This window comes from Dromiciops gliroides, chromosome 3 (assembly GCF_019393635.1).
Source record: "Dromiciops gliroides isolate mDroGli1 chromosome 3, mDroGli1.pri, whole genome shotgun sequence".
Lineage (NCBI taxonomy): Eukaryota > Metazoa > Chordata > Mammalia > Microbiotheria > Microbiotheriidae > Dromiciops > Dromiciops gliroides.
The window spans coordinates 529,883,160-529,909,778 of record NC_057863.1 but is presented as its reverse complement, the minus strand read 5'-3'; the positions used below and the strand labels follow the sequence as shown (position 1 = coordinate 529,909,778).

The window sequence follows — 26,619 nt, the reverse complement described above, 5'->3', positions numbered from 1 at the left end:
TAGAGAGTTGCCCTGGCACCAAGAGGATAAGTGATATGGCATCTATGTCTACTGTAGAATTTGAACCCAGGTGTTCCTGATTTCAACTCTCCTCTTTGTTATATTGCCTCTCTATGTCATCCATTATCCCAACTAATTTCCTTACTAGGTCTGAGGTTTTATCCAATAATTTGCTCTACTGAAGTACCAGATTACCCATAATGAACAAGTCATTATTTTGTAAAAAGTAACTTGGAGGAGGCAGAACCAAGATGGCAGAGGAAAGACATTAAACCCACAGGGCTCCTGATACAATCACCACAAAAATAGCAATAAAAGAACCCTTGGGGCAGAAAAATAGGGGCTGAGAGTTTTCTCCAGCTATAGATAGATTTCAGGGGGCTGTGCCGGGCCACAGATAAAACCTAACCCTGCAATCAGGCTGAAACACCAGACACCCACCAGAGGAATTTGCCCCAGTGCCTCTGAATTGGCTGCAGCACCGGCATCTTCTTGAACCAAGTGCGCAGTCAAGTCGAGCTGAACGGCTGGCGCGGTGGTGGGGAAGAAGTGCAGGGGTACCAGTGGACTAGGGGGGAAGGATTTGACTGTCCCACCCCAGCGGGCAACCAGGAAGAAATCCTGAGCAGCGGGAGACCCAGGTGGGGGAGGGGAGCAGTCTCCACACCACAGAAAGCTTTACTGGTTGGTTGCTTAGTAATTAGGCCTGAGGTTATCTCTGGGCCTGAGAACAGGAGTGAAGCTGAGAAGCAGCCCCTCCCCCCTTTTGTGGAGAGTTTAAAATCAAATAAAACCGAGGCCAGGCAGGCTGAGAAGACGACCAACCATCTCCTGGGACACCCTGTAGCTTAAACAGTGTGTCCTGGAAGCAGTGCCACACTTTAAGGAGTTAAAAGCCAAGAAATAGTAAGCCAGGATGAGTAGGCAGAAAAAGCAGAAGATCATCGAAAACTTCTTTGGGGGTAAGGTAGACCACAATACAACCTCAGAAGAAGAATATGGTAACAGGGTCAAAGCTCCAACATCCAAAGCTTCCAAGAAAAATATGAACTGGTCTCAGGCCATGGAAGCTCTCAAAAGGGACTCTGAAGAGAAAGTAGGAGAAATAGAAAGAAGATGTAGAGAAAAGGAGGAAAGAACGGAAAGGGAAATGAGAGTGATGCAGGAGAGTCATGAGAAAATAGTCAACAGTTTGAAAAGTCCAATGGAAAAGGAGATTAAAAAACTGTCTGATGAAAATAACTGCCTAAGAATTAGGATTGAACAAATGGAAGCTAGTGACCTTATGAGAAACCAAGACACAGTTAAGAAAATCCAATTGAATGAAAAAATAGAGGGCAATGTGAAATATCTCCTTGGAAAAACAGCTGACCTAGAAAATAAATCTTGGAGAGGTAAAATCATTGAACTCCCTGAAAACCATGACCAAAACAAAAGCTTAGACACCATCCTCCAAGAGATTGTGAGGGAAAATTGCCCTGATATTCTAAAAGCAGAAGCTAAAATAGAAATTGAAAGAATCCACCAATCACCTCCTGAAAGAAATCCCAAAAGGAAAACCTCCAGGAATATTATAGCCAAATTCCAGAACTCCCAGGTCAAGGTGAAAATACTGCAAGCAGCTAGAAAAAAAGGAATTCAAATACTGTGGAGCTCCAATAAGGATAAAGAAAGATCTAGCAGCTTCTACATTAAGGGACCGAAGGGCATGGAATATATTCCAGAGGGCAAAGGAACTGGGACTTCAGCCGAAAATCACGTACCCAGCAAAAGTGAGTATAATCTTTTAGAGGCAAAAATGGGATTTCAATGAGAAAGAGGTCTTTCAAGCATTTGTGATGAAAAGACCTGAACTGAATAGAAAATTTGACTTTCAAATACAAGACCCTGGAGAAGCATAAAAAGGTAAACAGGAAAAAGACTTCATGAGGGATATTAAAAAATCAAACTGTTTACATTCCTACATGGGAAGATAATACTTTGAAATCATAAGAACTATCTCAGTAAGGAATTCACAGAAGACACAGGTCTGAACTGAATATGAAGGGATGATATCTGTAAAGCATTTATGTTTTGTTGTAGGGCAGACAGGGTGGGGTGTCTTATGTTTGGGGCTGGATTTGGGCTTGGGGCTTCCTGGGTCCAGGGCTGGTGCTTTGTACACTGTGCCACCTAACTAATCCATGATGACATCATTAAAATAGGGTTGAGGTGTAGGAGGAATAAACTGGGGGAGGGAGAAGGGGAGAGGTGGTCTGGGGAGAAGAAGTTCACATGAAGGAAACAAGAAAAAAGCTTATGGAGGAGAGTAGAAGAGGGGAAAGGAGTTGGGGAGCGAGTGAACCTTAATATCATCAGAATTAGCTCAAAGAAGGACTAACATACATACTCAAGTAGGTATAGTAATATACTTTTGCCCTGAGGAGAGGGGGGAGGGAGAAAAAGGGAAGGGGGAAAGAAGGGAAGGAGGAAAGGGCAGATTGGGGGAGAGCAGTAAAAAGCAAAGCACTTTCAAGGAAGATGAAGATGTTCTGCATTACTGCACCAGTATGACATACTAAATTGCTTGATTTCATAGGGGGGTTGAGTAGGGAAGGAGGAAGAAAATTTAGAACAGAGAATTAGCTCAGGGAGGAGCAATCTATTTAACCCTGCAGGAAAATAGAAGGGGAAGAGGATAAGGAAGGAAGGGTGAAAAAAGGGAATACAGAGTGAGGGAGAGGATAGTCAGAAGTAAAACATTTCTGAGGAGGAATAGGTAAAAAGAAGATAGAGTAAATGTCATGGGAAGGGAGTGGGATGGAGGGAAATAGTTATGATGATTGATTTAATGGCAAAATGTATGGTACCTACTTTGCTGGGCTTTTATGAGGAAAATTCTCTGTCAAGCTTAAGGTACTATATACAGGTTATGATGAACAGGATACTATCAGAAAAACCTAGAAAGACCTACATGAACTGAAGCAGAGTGAAATGTACTATTTACAAAATAACAGCAATAGTGGGAGATGATCTGCTGGGAAGCATGTGGTTATTTTCAGCAAGGCAATGATCCAATATAACGCTGAAAGACTTATGAAGATTGCAGCCCATCTGCAGAGAAAGAACTGATAGTATCTGAAAACAGATGGAAACACATTTTAATTTTTTTTTTCTTTTCCTCTTTGACAATTCCTTAATCTGAAGTTTTGGGTTTTTTGACTGTTTTCTCTCACAACTAGCTAATATGGGAATTTTTCCATGACTACTCATGTATAACTTATTTTGAATTGCTTGAGTTCTTGTGGGTGAGGGGTGCGAATGGAGCGGGGGGGGGGGGGGGGAGAAGTTGGAACACAAAGTTTTTAAAAATTTGATGTTAAAAAGAGAGAAAAAAAATAATTTGGTTGAAAACAGAGGTGTTCAATAATAACTTGCTAATGGAAGTTCAATATACTTCCCTAGAGACAAACTCTATTTCACTCAAGTGTTATAAAGTTGGGAGGAAGAGACTATTTTTGTTTTGGTGAGGCAATTGGGGCTAAGTGACTTGCCCAGGGTCACACAGCTAGTAAGTGTCAAGTGTCTGAGGTCAGATTTGAACTCAGGTCCTCCTGACTCCAGGGCCGGTGCTCTATCCACTGCGCCACCTAGCTGCCTCAAAGAGACTATTTACAGAAGTTCACAGTTCGCCTGCAATTAGATATTATACACTTAATTAAATATTAATGTAGAATTATAATAGATTCATGTCCAGGTAGGAATTTAATTAAATGGCCTTGGAGATCCCCATCTTCTTCTAAGATTTTGCAACTGTATGATATAAGGAATTTAAATGATTGAATAATAATTTTTTAAAAATGTTTTTTACATTAGGAATGCATTAAGAGGGGGAAAAGCTATGATGAAAGGAAGGCTGCTAAAAGCCCAAACAAAATATGGGTAGAGAATGTCCTACTCATCTATTATCCTGTGAAATGCCTAGCACGTAGTAGTCTCTAAATAATCATTTGTTGAAATGAAAATAATATCCTTTTGTTAATGTTATGAAGAGAGAAGAAAGGAGAAAAGAAAAGCACTATAATGAACTTCAAGAGGAAAAGAAGAGGTAGATCAAGTTTTTAAGAGGTGAGTTTCATTCTCTTTCAGAAAAAAAGAAAGAAAAAACATTAGCATACAAATTTAGAATAGCACACAAAAGTGAAAAGGATTGAATAATTCTGATAAGATATTATGATAATACAGATGACTACAGAGTGGGGGGGAGAAGAAACACAATTTTACTATGTTAAATCCTATTTCTAATTCTATTTCTTCAAAAATGAAAGAAAAGCAGTCAATATGAATTTTTTAAGCACCAATTATGTGGTAGGCACTGGGCTGAACAGAAGAGCAAATGAATCACAGAAGCAAAGAAAAATACAAAAGAAGGAAAAGATGGTGAGGTGAGCAGAGGACAGCAAAAGAACAAAGCATAATCAAAGGATTTCATTTTAATTGACTTATTTCCTGCTATATAGACTAAAAATTTAATGAAGGTGGTTAAAACACAAAGTTGAGTTTTCACCCCACCCTATAATTTTAATTTGCCAAAATTGCTCAAGATCTTGGTTTTTCCATTTGGTTTTCAAGGAGGGCTTGGCATGAAAAGCTGCTTCATATACAAAAAAGAGGGCAATATTTCACCTTTAGTTCTGCTACGCTACAAATGATTAACTATAAGGAAAGCATTAAATTCAATAATGAAAATCAAATTCCCAAGGGACAAGAGAACAGAAAATCAAATTTCAAGGTACAATACTTCATTGATGTTGTAGGAGACAGCCCTCATCTGAGTTCTTAATTTTCAAGGAGGAAAATCCTATCAAATTTGAATTGTATTATAAGACTGTAAATTTCACCTTCCTCACTCAATGGGGACACTCAGTCTACTCCAGAACTGCCCTGGCACAACTCTAACATGTTTTAGAGTAGTAGACATCCAAGGCCATAAAGAGGGGCACAAAGAAGTCCTGCCACAAGGGTAAGGATCTAAGCTCTAACTATCATGCAGGAAGGAGAGAACTTCCATCTCCCTCCCTATTTCAGCATTGCCACAAATGCTTTCAATGAGGTGTGGCTCAATGCAAGCCTACCTCCTAGGAGCTTAGTTACTAAAGTGGTTCAGAGATGCAAACTAAGTTCACATCAGTCTATAGGTGGGTAGCACAAATAGAGTAATACTTTTCCTACTGTTATGCTATTCATCATAATTTGAGTATATTTATACATATACATACATATCCACACATATACATATGTTTGCATGGATGGATGGATGGATAGAGAAAGATGAAGTAGATTAAAGCAACACTCCTGTCAGTCCCTTCCTGACTCCCAAATACAAAGCTCTGAACATTAGACTTAGCCAAAGACCTAGGTTGTCCTTCCTTCATCTAGTTTACATTAGTTGTGTAATTTCAGGCAAGGCATTTAACATCTCTGAGCCTATTTCTTCCTCTTTATTGTCCTTCCTATCTCAAAGGACTTCAATATGAATCAAAAGATATAGTATTATTACTATTGGGATCAATGAAAAGGTTAAAAAAAACATTATCATCATTTTCATTCCTAGAACTAAGTAAGAACAAACCTTGGTTTGTTGTTGTTGTTTTTGTGTGTTAGCCTAATATTTGAAGAGGTCAAAAGTCTGCACAATGCAAAAAATAAAAGTTGATAGCTATACAGCACTTTAAAGTTTGTAAAACATTTAAAATAATTATCTTACTTGAACCTCACAACATCCCACTATGGCAGTTTCCACAAGTCTTATCCTACTAACAGATAAGAAACTTAACAGATGAAGAAACTGAGGTTCAGAAAGATTAAATGGTGTAACGATTGGAATGATGCCACCTGCTGGAGACTTACTGTAGAAGAGTTCTGCCCATGAAGCGAAGGTCTTTGAGGGCAAGACCGGGCGTCAGGAAGTGACGCGGGCTAGTGGGAGGAGGAAGGAAGAGACTGGCGCTCGGTCTCAGTCTCTTTCCTGAGGACGCTGGCGGAGAAGGGAGCTAGAAATGTGCTCTCCCTTTAATAGATAGGAATCTAGGCCTTTCTCTCTCTCTTTACCAAATTCTTATTCTCCTTAATAAATGCTTAAAAGTCTAACTCTTGCTAAAGCTTGTAATTGATTGGCGACCACTCATTAGATATTTTAGACAGACTAGCAAGAATTTTAGCCCTTAACAATGGTTTGCTAATCACAACTGAAAAGGGGGTGAGCCCAAGTTTTCTTAATCCCAGGACTGGTGCAACATCCATGACACCACAGAGATACCTTTTAGCTTCCTAAATATTTGATACAGTCTTCAATTTCTTCCCAGGTTAAGAACAGGGCACTTGCCTAGCAAAGAGGGCATCATGATCACTAGTTTTTTGAGAAAATCGGGCAACCAAACAACAGCATTCAAAGAGAATTTACCATATCAAACAGTGTGCTAAATGCAAGAGAAATCAAGAACACACTCTACCCTTATGGAGCTTACTAAATAGTTGGGAAGATAAGATGCATGTAGCACAAAAATTGAGAATCCTAAGTTAAATCATGAGGTACAGACAAGCAGTGATACAAGAGGGCAGAAAAAGGATGAAAATCAGTGTGGGTTCTCTGTCTACACCATTAATCAATGTTATTAATTTGCTTTTATTTGTACAGGAACTTTGTCAGCATAAAAGACACAATCAAATCAAATAAAGTTCTAGCAAGAAAACCAAAAATAAGAAGTTTCTTCTTCACCATCTTCATACTACCTTATTTTCCCTCTCCTCCCAACTATTTAATAACACAACCATTATGTTCTAAAAATTGTTTGTTTTACATACATATCTATGCATGTATGTAGTTATCTTCATTCCTTTACTACTTCACTAATAAATTTTGTTAAAATATATTTAGGATTATAACAATTCAATTTCATATGAATTTAGGATGCCCTTCTTTCCAAAAAGTAACTTTCCTGTTTTTCTATTAGCAGCAGCAAGTGGGAGTCATTAATGCTGAGGCTAATAAAATACTTTCCCTACCCTGGTAGCCTAGAACCACATCTCTGCAAGGCTATGTTATCCAAATGCACAGCTAGATCTGGTACAATACTCAAATTCCAAAGGACAAAAAGGAATTAACTCATAATTAACATTCTCTCCATTTTCACAACAGATAAAGAAGAGAAGCACACCTTAACTCTCAGTAAACCTTAGACCTAAGTAAGAATGATGCCACATGCTACAAGGTAGAGTTTCACTCCATTACATCCCAAAGCTTTCAATGATACAATACATTCTCATCTTTCAAAGCACTATTCAATTATTAGAAAACTGCCTCTATAAAATAATACTATTTTACTTTTACCATTTGCTGATAGTTCTTAAAAGTAAAATTGGGGCAGCTAGGTGGTACAGTGGATAGAGCACCAGCCCTGGAGTCAGAAGTACCTGAGTTCAAATCCGGCCTCAGACACTTAACACTTACTAGCTGTCTGACCCTGGGCAAGTCACTTAACCCCAACTGCCTCACTTTAAAAAAAAAAAAAGTAAAATAAATTATTTGCCATGATCTTGTTTCTAATTGCTTTTGATAGAAGGAAAAAATAGTTTGGTTATATTCAGTCCCCAGGCAAAGCTGGGAACCAATATTGAGGGTAGGTGGGAAGCAGAGAATCAGAAGCCTATGGCAGCTGATGAGGAAGCAACGAAAATCTCTGCACATCTCTGGATTATAGTCACTTAAAGGAACTTGACATCCCACAAGTTCAAACAGTCCAGCAATGAAGTAGCTATAAATTTTAATCCTAACTCTTCCCTGAGTAAAATGTCTTGAGTAAAACATTTAACCTCTCTAAGTTTCCTAAGCCATAAAACAATTTCTGTGAACTTAGCTACAATTGCTCCTGTAGCTTCCTGGAACTGTGGTATTAGCACCACTGAACAAGACAAAAGCAAAGGCAGAAAAGCAGGTAGTTGTTAATAAACCAAATGATTCAGAAAGAGAGAAACAAGGATAGCCAATGAGTAGCACTGTAAGCAGAGAGCCAGTTTCAGAATCTGGAACACCTGGATTCTAGTCTTGCCTTTAATCTCATTTTAAACTCTCAGTGCTCCAGGAATTTCTCAGAGTATAGATGAAGATGATCTGCACTAATGAAAGGGGTTCCACAAACAGGGAGCTTCAGACACTGAGATTATAGGTGTAGGTCTTGACTCATCTCGTCCAAATTAACCAGGACTAATCTAAAATGCAAAGGTGCAGAACTCTTAAAACTTTAAGAAAAGGTGGAGGTAGTATGGTACAGTAGAAAGAACAATGGTTCCAGAGTCAAAGACCCCGAGTTCAAATTCTGATGTTGCCGATTACTGCCTGTGTGACTGTAAGCAATGGCATTTTAATATTCTGGGCCTCAGCTTCTCATTTGTAAAATGAAGGAGTTGGACTTAAAGACCACCAAGGCCTCTTCCAGATGTGATTTTATGATCCTAAGAATCATAAAGATCAAATCCAATTTGAACATGTAAAAAAAATTATACTTTTCATGAATCAAAATCCAATATACTTCAGTGACTCATTTGAAAAAGTCTCTCCATATTATTATTGTGGAAAAGATATGAGCTAGAGAAAAGAATCACAGATTTGGAGCTCAAAGCTTTCTTAGAAGAATTCTATAAGAAGGGTTTTCAACTCAGGTGCCATGAATTTGGTGGATTTTTAAATATAATTATATTTTAATGCAACTGGTTTCCTTTGCAAATTTATGTATTTTATTTTGTGCTTAAGAATTTAAAAAAAAACAAAACATGATTCTGACAAGGAGTCTAAAAGTTTTACCACCTGCCAAAGTGGTCCATGACACAAAAAAGAATAAGCACCCATATTATAACTTGACACCCTGGTTTTATAGATATAGAAACTAATAAAGTCTAGAGAGGTACAGTGATTTCAGGTCACACAATCAGCAAATGACAGAAGCAAGATTCAAACTCAGGTCCTCAAGCTCCAAAATCAGCATTCTTTTCAATGAATCATGCTATACAATGAGGTGACTTCGCAGCTGGGTCAAATGGCTGGACTCAAACAGCAGCGTTTATGGTTCAACATAAATCTGTCATAAGTTATGACATAACTATGACATAACATATGTCATAAGTTAATGACAAAGAATTTGGCACTCCCCACCACAAAACTATGTATGAAAAAGAAAATTAAAGTTACCTATGTCAACTTTTGGTCACTTTCCCTCAGGTTTTTTCAACTACAGCTTTTTTAAATGTTTGTATTACTTGGTTTCCTCTGTAATTCTATTTTATTTTATGCATTTAAAAACATTATTAAGAGATGTCCATAGGTTTCACCAGAAACCATGACAACAAAACAAAACAAAAAAACAAAAACAAAAACAAAAATTTGGGAGTCCCAATGGTATTTCATATCTTATTTTCCACATTTGTTTGAACAAACCCTTTTGTAAAGAGGGTTGTGTATTTGGTCCTAGAGAAGAGGAGAAGAGAGATAATTCCTTCCTTTGGGTAGAAGTGGAGAGTCTGATGTAATTTTGTCAGTTTTGCTTCACTGTTTTTCTTTATTACAAGGGCTCAATGTAAGAGATAATAATGTGAGAAATGAAATTTAAAAAGCAAAGTGATAGTGGAACTGTGATTTAATTGGTTTGGGGAATGCCAAGGATGAAAGTCCCTCTGGTGAGGTGGATACAGAACTCAGCCTGGAGTCAGGATGATCTGAGTTCACATATGGCCTCAGACACTTACTAATTGTATGACCCTGGGCAAGTTACTCCTGTTTGCCTCAGTTTCCTTATTTGGAAAATGGGGAAAATAATAGCACCTACTTCCCAGAGTTACTGTGAAGATCAAATGAGATAATAATTATAAAGCACTTAGCACAGTGCCTGGAATATAGTAAGTACTATAAAGATATTAGCTCTTATTTTATTATTACCAATACAGGTGAGCACATTCTATAAAACTTTGAGTTTCTGGAAAACAATCCAATATCAATATTGAAGGGAAGTTGAATTACTAATTTTATATTATGAATTATTTGTTTTTGTAAAATTTAAAGAAAGACCGTTTTCTCAGATCTTTGTTATGGCCATAGTGATAGTTGCCCAGAACACTCAGAGATTAAATGATTTATCCAGGGTCACATAGACAGTATGTGTCCAAGGCAAGATTTAAACTCAGGTCTTCCTGACTTCAAATCCTGCTCTCTAAACATTATACTATGCTGACTCTCAAAATGTATCAAGAAAATGTTAAAATAAAGAGGGTTGTATGCATTTGACAAATTCAACTTAAAGAGATACTCAGTCATATGGCTGAATGCTTATAAAGAAATTATGATTTGGGGGCAGCTAGATGGCGCAGTGGATAAAGCACTGGCCCTGGATTCAGGAGTACCTGAGTTCAAATCCAGCCTCAGACACTTAACACTTACTAGCTGTGTGACCTTGGGCAAGTCACTTAACCCCAATTGCCTCACACAAAAAGAAAAGAAAGGAAAGGAAAGGAAAGGAAAGGAAAGGAAAGGAAAGGAAAGGAAAGGAAAGGAAAGGAAAGGAAAGGAAAGGAAAGGAAAGGAAAGGAAAGGAAAGGAAAGGAAAGGAAAGGAAAGGAAAGGAAAGGAAAGGAAAGGAAAGGAAAGGAAAGGAAAGGAAAGGAAAGGAAAGGAAAGGAAAGGAAAGGAAAGGAAAGGAAAGGAAAGGAAAGGAAAAGAAAAGAAAAGAAAAAAGAAATGATGATTTGAAAGTTGGAGTAAATGAAATTCAGGTAGCTTCAGTGCTTAACTTCTTCACAAAACCCAAGTTCAAGATTTGATGCATCTGCTAAGACAATTCTACCATCCTGCAAAAGGCACTGTGTTTATCAATAATTATAGAAAAAAGAAAAAGACAGTGAATGAAATGTTAAAGGAAGCTATTTTCATGTGCAACACAGCCATGTACATCCTGGACATTGGCCATAACTATGATCTGAAAAATGCAAAAAAAACAAAACAAACAAACAAATAAAAAACCAACCAAAAAAAAACCAAAACCCTATCTCGTTTCACAAAAACAAATAATTCATAATATGAAAATGTTCATTCAACCCCCTTCAACAGGAAGATTGAATTGTGTTACAAAAACTTGTAAGTTACTTGTTCAGAATTTAGATTACAAATTTTCCATAAAAGCAACAGTGGTTAGGTTCCTTGTTAAACCAAGGAAAAACTGACAATGTTGTTAAAATACTCTCCCATTTGAAATAAATAAATATTACAGACAATCTGTTGCAATGCTAACTTCTGGGGAGGAAAAAAACCCAGAAAATAATGACAATGTTTAAAAAAATTATTTTGAAGGCTATTGCTTAAGGAAAAGCAGATTTAGAGACATTTCCTGGAGATTGTGACATAGACATATATGTTTCTGGAGCTTTAGAGGTTAATATTGGTTGCTGTATCTAATGTCACCTCAAAACTTATGGCTTTCTCTTGAATTGATAGACCTGTACTACCAGTATTACTCTTCTGAAACTTATTAAGAGGCAGTATTTTTTTTAAGTTCACAAAGCAAAGACAAGAAAGGAGAGGAGCAGGGCAACAAATTTTCTCTTTTTACTGGAAAAGATCTCCAACAGCTGAGGTGCAGTCAAGCCTATGAATTACAAAGTGACTTCCCCAAGCTGACATTCCATTCAAGAATATTGGTACCACATCTAAAAGCATCTTCCTATGTGAAACTAGAGCTGCCTTATGGCTAATTTACAGCACTCCAATTTAACATCCTCTCTTCTAATCCCCTAACAGCTGTCATTCAGAACACCAGACCAAGTGAATTTTCTTTTACACATCTACCTTGCTCTATTCTAATCCCCTGAGGCAGCTAGTGGATGGATATTAATGCCTGAATCAGAGTCAGAAAGATCAAATTTGTCTCAGAGGCTTAAACCTGTGTGACCCTGGACAAGTCATTTAACTTTTGTAAGCCTCAGTTTTTCAAACTATAAAATAAGAACAATAGCATTTCACGAGGATTAAAGACTCAACCTCTTAGGGCTATTATGAGGAACAAATAAGATAACATATGTAAAATTATCTTCAAACCTTAAGGTGATATAAAAATGTTATAAATATTATGTAAATTATATAGCTTAACCTTACTTCTAAAGTGCTGTCAAGTTCACCCATTCCATATAACCCTATGACACACCTACCTGAGTAATAAACTAAGCTTCAGTCTAAACTGATTACTCTTACATTTCTCCCACTTCCTGCTGCCTCGACACCAAATTAAAACCTGATTTCCTCCTAAAGACAGCTCCCTTGCCATCCTCTCTAATGTGGACCACAACTTCCTCATACAACAGGACCTACACGGCCAAGAGGTATACCCCTTGTTTCCCAATGCCACTTCAAAACATTTGAAACAGAAAATCACTTACTCAACAAACATTTATTAACCAACTACTATATAAAAGGCAATCAGTAAACATTTATTAACTATTTACTATGTTTCAAGCACTGCGCTAAGCACTGGGGATACACAAAGAAGCAAAACAAAAGTCCTTGTCCTCAAGGAAATCTTAATCTAATGAGGGAGACAACAAGCAAGTAAATATGTACCAAAAAGCTATATACAGGATAAATAGGAAATAATTTTAAAAGGCAAGGCACTAGAATTAAGTTTTCAATGCATGCCAAACTTGTTTCATAGGGGACGGGAATAAAGAGAAGATAAATATGTATATATAAGAAGTACAAGTTCTTTCAAATAGATACTAGGGTTACTAGTATATAAGAGAAAACCATAGACATTGCAGTGGCAGATGGACAAAGTGGGTGGAGCAGAACATTGATGATCACAGAAGTGGGCAGTCTGCTCATCTAAAAACTTACAGACTCAAACACTGGGATTATGCAAAGAAGGACATATTTTCTGTAAAATGTTTGAGTGTCTTATTTGTTATCAACTTGCTAGTATATGGAGAAAAAACATGAGAAATGAAAAAGTTTAAATACTATTCTGCACTCTCTGAAGCTACATAGACACTAGTGTCACCAGTTTGGCATATTAACATTTTACTTTCCCATTACTTTCAAAAATAGGGTTAAGAGCCCATGTTGTGGTGCTTTTAACAGTTCCCAGAGACCACTTAATCCTCCAACCAAACCAATCAATGACTCTTTTTACAACCTGACCAGCCCATCTCTTTTTTCCTATCATGCATATTCTTGGTAATGTCTAAGAAATGCAATATCTATACATTTTTAAAGTATTCCTTATATCTTCAGTAAAATTACAGGTTATAAACTGTAACACCTCTCACATATGGCCCCTTCTCTCCTCTGACACTTTTATGTAGGCACTTATCACCTCATAATTGGACTGCTGCAACAGGGTGCAGGTTGGTCTCACTGACACAAGTCTCTCCTCACGCCAATCCATCCTCCACTTAGCTATCAACAGTCTTGCTAATGTGCAGGTCTGATCATGTCCCTCCAGTGGCTCCCTATCACCTCCAGGATCAAATATAAAATGTTCTGTTTGCCTTGAAAAGCCACTCATATTCTGTCCCCCTCACCTTTCCAGTCTTCTTAAAGTTACACCACCTACCACCCACCATGTCCTCTGCAATCCAGGGACGTTCATCTCCTTACTGTTCCTCAAACAAGACATTCCATCTCTCAACAATTTCAGCATTTTAGTCAGCTGTCCTCCATGGATAGAATTCTCTCCTTCCTCATCTTTGCCTCACACCTTCCTTCAAGTTCCAACTAAATTTCCACTCTCTACAGAAAACCATTACTGATTCCTCTTAATTCTAGGACTTTTTGGTTATGTTTAATGTGCCCTCTACGTAGCTGGTTTGTAGAGGCATTTGCACGCTGACGTCCCCACTGGACTGTGAGATCTTTGCCCAGTACTTACTATAGTGCCTGGCATAGTGCAAATGCTTAATAAATATTTGTTGAATCATTATATAACAAGTATTTACAATTATCACCGTGACAACAATAATATTCTATTGTCAAGAGAAGCACAAAACCATATGACAGGAGAGTCCTATCTTCCAAATACTTACAGATACTCTACCACTAAGACATTTCTTCAAACTCTTTCTTTGAATCCACTTCTACCCTTCCCCTAGATCAATAAATACATTCACTCATTACTAACTTCCAGGTCTCCTGTTATTAGCCTCCTAATAGGTCTACCTATATTACCCTGCACTAGTTTCATCAAATCATTTTAGAATTGCAACAAACAAAAAAGGTACAACAATAAAAAAATTACAGATAAAAGAGCATGATCATGCTTTCTCTTTTCATTGATTTTGACAACAAATATTTTTGGCCTTTTGGCTATGATATATCAACTTAGCGATTTCCAGAAACAACATGGACAGGTAGGTGTGTGTGTGTGTGTGTGTGTGTGTGTGTGTGTCCATGTCCATACCTCTTCATATTGTAGAAGTCATGAAAGGTTCTCAAAGGCAATATTAGCACAGCACAAGTCCTGGATTTAAATATTGGACCAGTGATACCTATCAATGAACCATGATTTTACCTACCTTAAGAAATGTTCAACATTATCTGATTACCTGCAGAGTGATGAATTTTCAAGGGTAGTCATACTGATAAAATCAGGGATTCCAAAACTACTGAAGTGACTAACAATGATACCAAGTCATGACCACTGACTGCCCTTTTAAAAATTGTTACAACTGCATTAACCCACATTGATGTATACTGGACATTCAAGAGAAAAAGAAAAATCACCAGAGGTGAGCCTAAAGGTATACTTAAAGGAATGATATACATATACTATACTATTATGGAAGTAATATTTATTCATGCTTTATTCCATCTAGATAAGAAGGATACAGCCAAAAAAGCAAGGGGCATCATCAACCTTCATTTATTTTTAAAAATAAATTAGTTTTTAGTGCTAATGTATGGGGGAGTATTCTTCAGTCCTCCCATAAAACTATATTCAGTTTATGCTTCCAACACAGAAGGATTTCTGTAAAGAAGGCAAAAAAAAAAAAATGCTTGATGTGTTACGAGAAATGTGTCTATTCAGAAGAATTATATAGGACCCTATGGGTTTTACTGTAATAAAATGTGGTATCATCTAAGTAAGGAACCCATTTCCAAAATACCTGAGACAACTTACATCTATTACTTAGTGAATTTTCAGAAGTTGCTATCAATACTTAAGTATATTCAGAAGATCAGAAGATCACAGGTTTAGAGCCGAAGCAACTTTAAAAGACATTTAATTCACTATCTTCATTTTACTGATGAGGAAACTAAGATCAAGGGTAGAAAACTCACTTATTCAAGGTCTATTTCTCTTAACATTTATTAGAGAAGGACTTTACGAAAGGAAAACACAAAGTAAGTATAATGATGCAAATGCAAAGAACAAAAACCTAAAACTGAATGCTGTGACATTATAATGATCAAATGTAGCCCTAAAGAGAAAAGAAATTCTATCTACCTTCCTTCTGTGCAGATGAAACACTGCATATACTGGCAACTGTTATATTAGCTTGGCTGAACTGTTTGTCCCCCTCTTTCTTATTCTTTGTTACAAGGAATGTTACAAAGAGTATTTGTGGGAAGGTGAGGGGAAGCAACATATATGGGAATAAAAATGAGGTAAAAACTTAATTTATATATTTTTTAAAAGTAATAAAATGCAGGGTTTACCCTATGCTTTGCTTTAATTTTCTTTCTGTATTCTTCTTTGTCAAATTTGTCCTCTTCTTGCAGTCTTTCCTTTGCTTTCTCCAAGTTGATACCAGCACACTCATCCTCTTCCTCAATTTTATTCACACTGGATTTCTGGATGGGTGGCCACTGCTGAACTAACTGTTAATTCAAAGAAAAGATATCAATCAACTTTATCATCCACTATGATAACCATTAATTCAAACTAACATGGAGATACAAATACACACATTTTTTGCCATAATATCTTTGTTTCTTAAACTTTCTGTATACTTCCTTGGCTTCAGAGAGCAGAACAAGGTGAAAGTTGGAAAGAAGTATAGATATAGAACATGTACAGAGAAAAAAAAAAACTTGACAATTACAGCTATCCAAAAATGGGAGACTGATTCAGGAGGTAATAGGTTTCTTCTTATTAAAGAGCTTCAAACAAATAGTGGGTGATCACTCATTGGTGATGTTTTCAAGGACATTCTTATATAGATGCAAAATGATAGCCACTGATATCTCTTTCAGTTGTGATATTGTTTGACTTCTGCAAATTATGTGATACTGAAGTATGAAGTATATGAAGACTGAACAGTTCATCAAAAAGAGCACAAAGCTAGATCTTACCTAATGGTGCATAAAGAATATTTTTAGTGACTAAAACAAGAACCTTATTTAGACAACATAAGGCAAAAAACTGAGCTGAAACCAGTACTTAAACCAGTTTAAGTCATGTACTACAGTATGATTTGAAAGCACATGACACAGAGCTTCTACCAGCAACAAATAAATCTTAACATTCAAACATGAGGATGTTTTTTCCCTTCTAAAAAATGTTTATACTAGTTAGGCATAAAAAGTATGATCTCTGCACGTTACCATTTCAGCACACTAAAGAACCTGATGATCTTTGAGGGAGGCAGGGGAGTATTTTTTGTTCAGCATATCACTTAATGAAAGCTGTTATCGGCTTTTGTTAAGAATTACACAAAATTCATTATTTATTACAATGACGTGGTTTCTCTTGTAAATCATGATTTTATTTTCTTCTGGCTTCTTATGCTTTTTGCCATGAGAATTTAGAAAGCTGATACAAATTTAAACTATGACTCATGAAACAAAAATCTCAAAAGGAATCTAATAATTGCTGTTTATTGAAAAATACATGTCTGAGGCAGATTAAAGCTACTCTAACATATTAAGACTATACGGGTATTATTTATACCCCTGATGATAAAATATGTAGAAACTCTGGATATGAAAATTTTAGTGATATAATCAAAGCTATATTATATTATGCTGATGTTAGCGAGTAGTACACTCGCAAGCTTGAGTGAAACACTAGACTGGAGAGTCAGGAAACTGTGATATTTGGCCTGTCACATCCCTTCTCTGATCCTCTGAGGCATGACTATGGGATCATTAGAATGCCTTTTAGCATTAGAATTCCATAATTCTATGATTTATATTACAGCACTTCCCTTAGTTTGCAGGCCAGTTTGTACAAAGGAAAAGAATAGGAAATGAAGCAGTACATATATGAAGCATAGAAACTCTTATCATCTCTATATCTCTTTTGGGATAAGTTGAGACACTAGAGGGAGGAAAGTTTCTTTGGTATGGGTAGAACAAAGAAGACAATTTTGTCATTCTTACTAGATTTGTAATTATTTTATAGTGGTTTCAGTTTCTTGTATTACATCATAAAGGTCAGAAAATACTATCTTAGAGCCATCCTGGATGTAGTCTGGAAACTGCATATTTTATATACAGTTCATAAACAGTCACACAAATTAGGTGTACTGATTCCTCTTACTCTAAATACAGCTATTTGGCAGAGTATTAACTGAACCTCACCTCCCCATCTTCAGTAAAGGTGACCTTTGTATTCACTTTAAATTTCCTCTTCATCACTTTTTTTGCTTCTGTCACTTTGGTTGCTTTTTTCTTGATGCTAGAATTAGGTGATTTCTTCTGTGTGAAAAGAGAAAGATAAAAAACACAGACAGTTGACCAAATGGTTATTTTATGAAAATAATTTAACATTTAACTGTGTTCTTTCAAAAAGTGGGATAAATCATTAGGAAATTAAGCATCTCAAAAAAAGATAATATAAACTGTCCAAAAATGAAATGGCCTGCCTTGGGAAGCAGTGAGTTCTCTGTAAATGGATGGATGTGTTCCTGTAGAGGTCAAATGATTATTAGTGACGTCAGCCCTGGAAAGCAGAGGAAGGTAATTGAAGACTAAACAAGATGGCCTTGAAGTTCCCTTTCACACTGAGGGTCTTAAGAAATCCTGATTAAGTTCAAACAAAAATATTTCTACATTTATGTGATACTGTGAGCGGAAAACAACCCCTGCTCAATAATTCTCTGGAACTCAGCAGCGATGTGTCAAAGGCTCATTTACTTTCATTCTCGTGAGAATGGACACGTGCAAAAGTGTTACAGCCAGCAAGTGTAGAGTGCGGGCTCCCAAGCCCCATTTTTAATCCCTAGTCCCTAACACGAAATGGACCCTCCCCTTGTTCATCACAGGCCGATTATTTTATTTAAGGGTTACAATCTACTCTGGAAAGCTAGCTAACCAGAACGAAGTATTCTTTTGGGGGGGAGAGTGGGGATTAAGTGACTTGCCCAGGGTCACATAGCTAGTAAGTTTCAAGTGTCTGAGGCCAGATTTGAACTCAGGTCCTCCTGAATCCAGGGCTGGTGCTCTATCCACTGCGCCAACTAGCTGCCCCCCAGAACACAGTATTCTTAACGCCTAATTTCCATAATTATTCTTTGGGTTCTTAGCCAATGGGGGAGGTGACACAGGGACATTTCTTCAATCTTCCCAGAAAAGGACCTTATTGAGACCAGCTCAGGGCTACTTGAACCATGTGATCTGTTTGCTGGGAGGGAAGGGAGACTGAGACCTTTGTCCTCAAACAGATCCAGAGGAGTGTAATTTGAATGGTGAATGGTGAAGGTTATATCCTTATTGTGTGGAGACCATTACCCATTTCCTCACACTCTGCACAACAGGAAAGATAAACTAGCACAGTGCTATAAAGTAAGACACTACTTCAAATTAAATTTCTCAGGCATGAATGTTATTTTGAAGACGAGGCAAAGATATGAGAAGAATATATACTTGTGTAGTAAAATGTAATACAAAATACAATTACAACACAACATTCTCTATACTTCAAAATGTATCCATTTAAGCAACAGCAAAGACTTGAGAATGGTTAACTCTAAACAAGCTTTTGTAAAACGAAGAATCACAAAAACAATGCCTAAAGGATCAGTTTAGTCCCAACTCAGTTCAGGAAACCATTTAGGTCCAATGAAAGTCAGTAATACAAAGTCATGCTGGTTTGTGCAAAGCAGAATGATATTAAAAAACCAAAACATTAGAGGGTACTTCAGAGAAAAACAAGAGTGTGAGATATGGAACTGTTACTAACCAATTTATCACAACACAGGACAACCAACTTTGAATGACTATGAAAGGAAGCAAATGAAGATGATTAGTTCCCATCTGGGCAGGAGTTTATTCTGTTTATATAGAAACTAAAAGCCCTAAGAAGTTTTTAGCTTTTAGTATTTCTAAAATTTTAGAACAGACCAAACAAAATACTTGTACACAAATGAGTGAGTTACTGCATACAGGCAGTAGCATATACTATATGTAGGAGTAGGATTGGCCTTCACAATGTGTTAGACTAAAATACAGAATCATCTAAAAGAACGGAATGCTGTAGATAGAAGTATTTTGTTTTTTCTTATGTGACTAAGTATCCAGGTCCTCGAAATTATTATATAAGTTAGAAAAGTTAATACCAAGTTATATATTTAATGAGTGATGTTTTAACAAACATCCAATAAAGCTAAGAATAAAAGGTAAATAATTAATTGCCCCCCCCCAATTGTAATGAGTTTCTCTGATAAAGGTCTCATTTCTAAGCTATATAAGGAACTGATTCATTTTTATATGAAAAAGTCATTCCTCAATTAATAAATCGGCTAAGAATAAGAACCAACAGTTCTAAAGGGAAGAAACCCAGCCCATCTGTAGCCATATGAAAAAATACTACAAATCACTACTCCAAATAAAAGCAATTAAAGCAATTCTAAGATTCTACCTCATATCCATCTAAGTGCCAGACAATGAAAAAGGAAAATAATATATGCTAGAGGGGTTGTGGGAAAACAGGCAAAAATAATGCATTGTTGATAGACCTGTGAATGGATTTGTACTTTCCATTTTGAAAAGTTTTTGGAAATGTACACAAAAAGTTACTAAACAATGTGTGCCCTTTGACTCACCTATATCACTGTTAGAAATCTAACTAAAAGATCACTAAAAGATAAAAGAAATAAGAAAATGTCCTCTAAGTATAGAAACACATATATCTTTCTTTGTGGTAACAAAAAATTGGAAACTAAGGGTATGTCCATCAGTTGAAAAACGGCTGAGTAAGTAGTGGTATATGGGATGGAGGTCATCTGTGCTATAAAAAATAAGGAAATATATTATTTCAAAGAAGTCTGGATTTATATGAATTGATTCAAACTGACAGGGGCAGAAACTGGAGAACAATTTATACTGTAACATCAATATTATAAAAATGAACAATTTAGAGGACTTTATTATAAACAATGAAATGAGCAGAACTAGAACAATTTATGAAACACTGTAAAAACAAAAACCATTGAAAGCTGTGAGAACTATGTTCAATACAATGACCATTCATTTATTCCAGGGAGCAATGATGAAACCTGGAAGGAGATAGATTTAGGGTTCAGAATGAGAAATATATTTTTGTATGTAATCACCAAAATTCTTTTGCTTGACCATTCATATTCATTTCAAGAAATTTACTTTTTAAAAAAATTTCCCACCCAAATGGAGTGCAAAGTGGAAAGAAGAAAAAATAGATGTGTATTAATTTGAAAACTAGGAGGGGAAGGGTTGCTATACATGTGAAATGTTACATGTACTCTCTGATAATGTCACTGTATTATTCCTTTCATTTGTTTTGTTTTGCTTTGCTACAAGAGACCTCCCATAGAGTGGGGGGGGGGGGGTAATCTGTAAATGTCTATAATGTGAAAACATATCAATAAAATGTTATAAACACTAAATCAATCAGGAGAGGGGGAAAGTGGACTTAGTTGTTTAGTGCTGTCTTCTTCATTAAATTATCTTGTATTTCTATATCTTTGTTGATGTGAGTTCTTGAAGGGTAAGGCTCATTTTCAATTTGGTTTTGTCATAATAATATAATAACTCCAGTGTCTGCGCAGTACTTTGTACACAGTGAGCACTTCAAGACTGTTCCTTGAGTGAGTTAGATAACTAGTAACATTTATTGTACAGTATTGAACATGCATATAAAGGCAAAAATTCATTTAAGAAAGCAGATACTTATTATAACAAACATGCAAATGCTTTAAAATAACAAAAAAAGAACATAACAAATTGATAGTTTTGCCCAAAGGAAGTTAGAGTTTTGAAATTCTCATGGAGTGTCTCAAAAGTCTTAGTGTAGTTTCAGGGTTTGGGTTTGTTTTTGTTTGGTTTCGGGTTTTTTTGTTTGTTTGGTTTTGGGGTTTTTTGCCCCAATAGCTTGATATTAATTTAAATAGTTGGGGAATTGTTATTCTAAATATTTTAACAGCCACATTTTGCATTTATACCTTGGATTGTGATCTGAGTCCTAGAAAACAGCACTGTCACAATGGTTGTATTTTCTAGCCGTTTCTAACCAACTTACTATTACTTATATACTCTTGTGTCTTTCCCCAAACAGTCATTTTATTTCACGGTAACCCAAAATTGTATGAAGCAGTAAAAACACTTCATTTTACTTTTTCATTTCTGAGGCCATAAATCAACATATAATCAAGAAATTAATGACATTTGGTCTCTATCAGAAATTGATGACAAAAATTAGTTATTTTAGAAGTGTCCTACATAACTCTGAAAAGTCATTTTATATTAGACCTGCAACAGTAAACTATGCTTCTAAAAGAAGAAATTACAAACCTCTTATTGACATTATCTTTAAACCACCATACATTTAGGCAAAATTTAAGAGTAGGGGAATTAATGTTTGATTCCCAGTCATCTTCCACTTCTTAGAACCACATCTCTTCAATAACTCAGACTTTCAGGGACCCACTTATTTTTTTTTTTTGACTCAGTTTTCTATATGGAAGAGCAGAGGCAAAAAAATCCAGGGAATCTAAAAGTTGGAAGGGACGTAAAAATCAATCTTTTCCCACTACTTTAGGAAAGCTCTCCTTTTCCCCTTGTGGTCAGTGGAAATCTACCTCCTTATAAGCTTCCACTCATCGTTCTTAGTTCTGCTGCCTTCTTGGGACAAGCAGAAAAAAAGACTATCACACTTTCCCATTAAAACTCTTCAAATATTTGAAATGAGTAGTTCTGGCTCCTCTTTTTTAGAGTAAAAATGTCTAGGTCTTTCAAACTCATCAAGCACAGTTTCATGTCCCTTCATTATCCTTGTTACTCTCTCTGATTGATGTCCAGCAGAATAACTGAAGACAACGAAGACGTGTGAGTGTGTGTGTCTGTGTGCGTGTGCATGCGTGTGTGTGTGTGTGTAAAGTACATTCAAGAATGCACAGCACCTTATGTATATTATCTCATTTGAGCCTCACAATGATCCTTAAAAGTGGGTACTGTAGGTATTAATAAAGAAATACATTCAGAGAGGTTACTGTCATCCAAATATTAAGTGTCCAAGGTAGGATGTTGGCCCCAAGTAATTCCAAGGAGGTGCACTGGATAGAGCACTGAGCTAAAAGTCAGGAAGACCAGAGTTCAAATTCTGCCTTAGACACTTGTTACCTGTATGACCCTAAGCAAGGGTCACTGAATCTGTCTGCCTTGGTTTCCTCAACTGTAAAATATGGAAAATAATAGCACCCAAGGTTGTAGTAAAGATCAAATAAAATAAATATTTGAAAAGTGTTTATCATTGTACCTGGCACATAGTAGGTACTTAATAAATGCTTGTTTCCTTCCGGATTATAAATCTAGTTATTTATCATATTGATGTCTTTCCTAAGATAGGCTCCCAAAAAAGAATACAATACCTAATAAGAGCCTGCAACAGTATAAAGAAAAACAACTTTGAAAGACTTAAGAACTCTCAGAAATGAAATGACCACCCAGTGTAATGATGCTATCCACCTCCTGATAGAAAAGTAATAGGCACAAGATACAGAATGATAACAGATAGTTTTGTGCATAGCCAGTCTGGGAATTCATGTTACTATGCATATTTTCTATAAGGGCTTTGCTTTCTTTTTTGCAAACAGAGAAAGGGAAGTAGGAAGGAGAGGAGTAGGTGTGGTTACAGCAAGGGCCTTCTCCCTCCCTTATACCCTCCCCAAAAACAAAGCAAGAAGATAATACATAATAATCTGACTAGAACTCTTATAAGAGTGTTACAAAGATAAAACGAGATCATAGACATGAGTTACTTTATTAAAACATTCTATAGCCTTTATGGGGAAATTCTGTGATTTCAATGGGGTGGGTATGCTGTCCACTAAAACAACAAACAACTTTTTCACACTTCCATTTTACCTGTGGCCAACTTTCTGAGGACAAGCCTGCTCTACATTTAGCTGTGTTAGTCTTCAAAGCACAGGCATAGAATCAGTCCCCATCCTGTAGTTGAAACTCTTCCAAATTCCAACTTGGGTCAAACTTGCCAAAGATCCAATTTTTCTAACAGTCTTAAAGACCCCCTGCACATCTCCACCTCGTATTGAAGCTTTGAGGAGGATTTTAGGGGAACTATATATTTTGAGTTACTGCCAAATTACTGTTGCCGATGACAGTGCAGCTTCTCCCAACCTCCCAATCATCTTTATGTTAAACGGCCCCAGTTCTTGCCTTGGGAATCCCTGTTCTGGACCTGCACCAGCTTGCCCATCTCCCTCATAATAAAATTTGGTATGGACAATTGAAAACAGTAGCATGACATAGTAGATAAACAGTTAGCCAGCATTAGAGCCAGGAAAACCTGGGGCTACCTCTCCTATACTCACTCTGTGACCCTGGAGAAAGTCACTTTACTTCTCAATGCTCTAGGCAACTTTTTTTTTTTTTTAAGTGCGGCAATTGGGGTCAAGTGACTTGCCCAGGATCACACAGCTAGTTAGTGTTAAGTGTCTGAGGCCGGATCCAAACCCAGGTATTCCTGACTCCAGGGCCAGTGCTTTATCCACTGCGCCACCTAGCTGCCCCTCTAGGCAACTCTTAAAGACTAAGTTATAGAGAAAGCACTGACTTGCAGTATCAGAGGGAATTTCCTTACCTGGGGATACCTTACAGTAATTAAATCACAGGACTATAATAATATGTGTGTGTGTGTGTGTGTGTGTGTGTGTGTGTGTGTGTGTGTGTGTGTGTGTACACACACGTGCATACATATATACACACACTTGAAGACAGGAGCTTGGTTCAAATACAGTCTCAGATTCTTACTGTGTGACCATGGGTAAATCACCTCACTCCTCTGAGGCTGTTTCATCATTTATAAAATGAGAATAGGAATTGCTGCTGTAGTACCTATCTCATATGGCTGTTATGGAGATCAAAGGAGATAAACTGCAAAAGTACCTTGCAAACTTTAAAACCCTATATAAACATCAGTTATTATCACTAACACTATCATTATTCCTGTTAAGATACAAGACTTACAAATATCCTGATAAAATTTCAGCTTCTTAAATTCCAGTCAATTGAGAACTTAAATAATTTGTATAAACAAGGGCCCAAATTAGGCCATTTCTTATATTATTGCCTCAGCTTTAATCCTCTTGTTCTCTCACCCATAATTGTTATATGTGTGTGTGTGTGTGTGTGTGTGTGTATATGTATATATATATACACATACAGTAAGTGTTTAATATTACCAACTAATAGATATAGAATGAATTTAAAACATTACAAATAAAGAGCAAGTCACCTGGTTTTCTATCAGTCAACTGTAACAAACTACCTTTTTTAATCTAAGTTAAATAAGAGGTTAAACTTTGAAAATTTGGCAATCTGAACATTTCTATCAAAGCATTTATAAAGGTCACAAAATATCATCCGTCAGGATTTCATAAAAGCTAAGAGAAATAAATTTTTATTGTAAGAGTGTACGAAGTTTTTCAATAGTAGGCCATGTGATCAAAGACGTCATGAATGATCTACAAATATGGTTTGTAATTAAGCTAAGCCAGTATTAGCATGACACTTAGTGGCAAAAGTTATTCCTTTCAACATGGCAGCTTGCAAAACATCCGTGTTTTGTCCTCTCGTATGATTCTTATCCACGTCATCCCCCAGAGGAGGGTGTACTAGAGGTTCTTCACTAGATCCCTTGACAATATATAGGTTCCAACAGAGCATATGTAATGTCAGCTATCTGTACCCTCATTACACAATCCCATCTATCTCCTTTTCCAGTCAGACATGCTTCTAATCATATCCTTTCAAGCTGTTTTTTCTTGTGCAATTCTTATTTGTAAAAGGCTAGTCTATCTACACTATATCATGCAACTCTCTATCCTTTTGATGATCCACCACTTTAATTCTTCAGAGATATAGATATATAACTCTTAGACTTAACATCACTGAGAGAACAGATATTAAAAGGTGGCTTTGTTTGGGGGAAAACTTGGGATAATTAAAAGCACTGCTCAGGAATTGGAAATTGAGGGGTCGCCGATCAATTGGGGGATGGCTGAACAAGCTGTGGTATATGAATATAATGGAATACTACTGTACTGTAAGAAACAATGAGCAGGAGGAGTTCAGAGAAACCAGGAAGGACTTGCATGAACTGATGCTGAATGAGATGAGCAGAAAAAGGAGAACACTGTATACAGTATCATCAACATTACACGTTGATCAATTGGGATAGACTTGATTCTTCTCAGCAATACAATGGCACAACAGATTTCCAAAGGACTCATGATGGAAAATGCTCTCCAGATCCAAAAAAAAACCAAACCAAAACAAACAAACAAACAAAAAACATGGAATATGGATGCAGATTGAACCATACTATTTCTTTTGTTTATGGTGCTGTTGTTTTTCTTTTTTGAGGTTTTTCATTTTTCCTGATTCTTCTTTCAAAGCATGACTAATGCAGAAATATGTTTGATGTGATTGTACATATATAACCTATATCAGATTACTTGCTGTATTGGGGAAGGGAGAGGGAGGGGAGTGAGGGAGAAAAAATTGAAAATAGAAATCTTATAAAAACAAATGTTGAAAACTATCTCTACATGTAACTGGAAAATAATAAAATACTTTTATAAATTTTTTTTTAAGCACTGCTCAATTTCCCCAAAACAATCTGGTCTTCACTCTTCTGTTTAATTTTGGGTCCAATTTTGCCAGTTCAGGTATATCCAAAATATATGTATTAATCAACTCACTGTAAGAAGTGTCAATCAAATTCCATACCATACATAGCCTGAAAACAAGCATACTTCATTTGCTTGGTATTTTCTGTGTAATTAGAAATGATTTTGGATTTCATTTAGAAGGTCTTACGATGCTGAGACTTAATACATCAGAACAAAATCATCTGCAATATGGAACATTTGGATCCTCTCACTATAAAGGGCATCCCAAAAGTCTTAGTTAAATTTTAAGCTATTAAAGCTTAATAAGCTTTAATGACATGTGCTTGTATTAAAGCTTAATAAACTTTAATAACAGATGAATGTTAACCATGTTTGCCCCTGTCATGGAAGATGTCCTGTGATGAATTCAGATGAAAGAGGAACTTTGTAATTTTAAGCTTCAATAGCTTAACCTTTAATAGCTTCAAACTACAATAAGAC

General features: G+C 36.4%; 1 protein-coding gene across 2 annotated transcripts in view; it reads right to left on the bottom strand.

Moving 5' to 3' along the window:
• The window catches only part of DDX10 (DEAD-box helicase 10), a 323,540-nt gene that overhangs the window by 115,253 nt on the left and 181,668 nt on the right, over nucleotides 1–26,619 (bottom strand). Inside the window, exons 14-15 of one of the 2 annotated variants that reach the window (XM_043998759.1) lie at nucleotides 17,594–17,710; nucleotides 15,728–15,889 (exon numbers count right to left, since the gene is read on the bottom strand). In XM_043998759.1, coding sequence (XP_043854694.1) covers nucleotides 15,728–15,889; nucleotides 17,594–17,710 — 279 coding nt within the window. The remainder of the gene's footprint in view (nucleotides 1–15,727; nucleotides 15,890–17,593; nucleotides 17,711–26,619) is intronic. The other variant, XM_043998760.1, reaches the window with a different exon arrangement.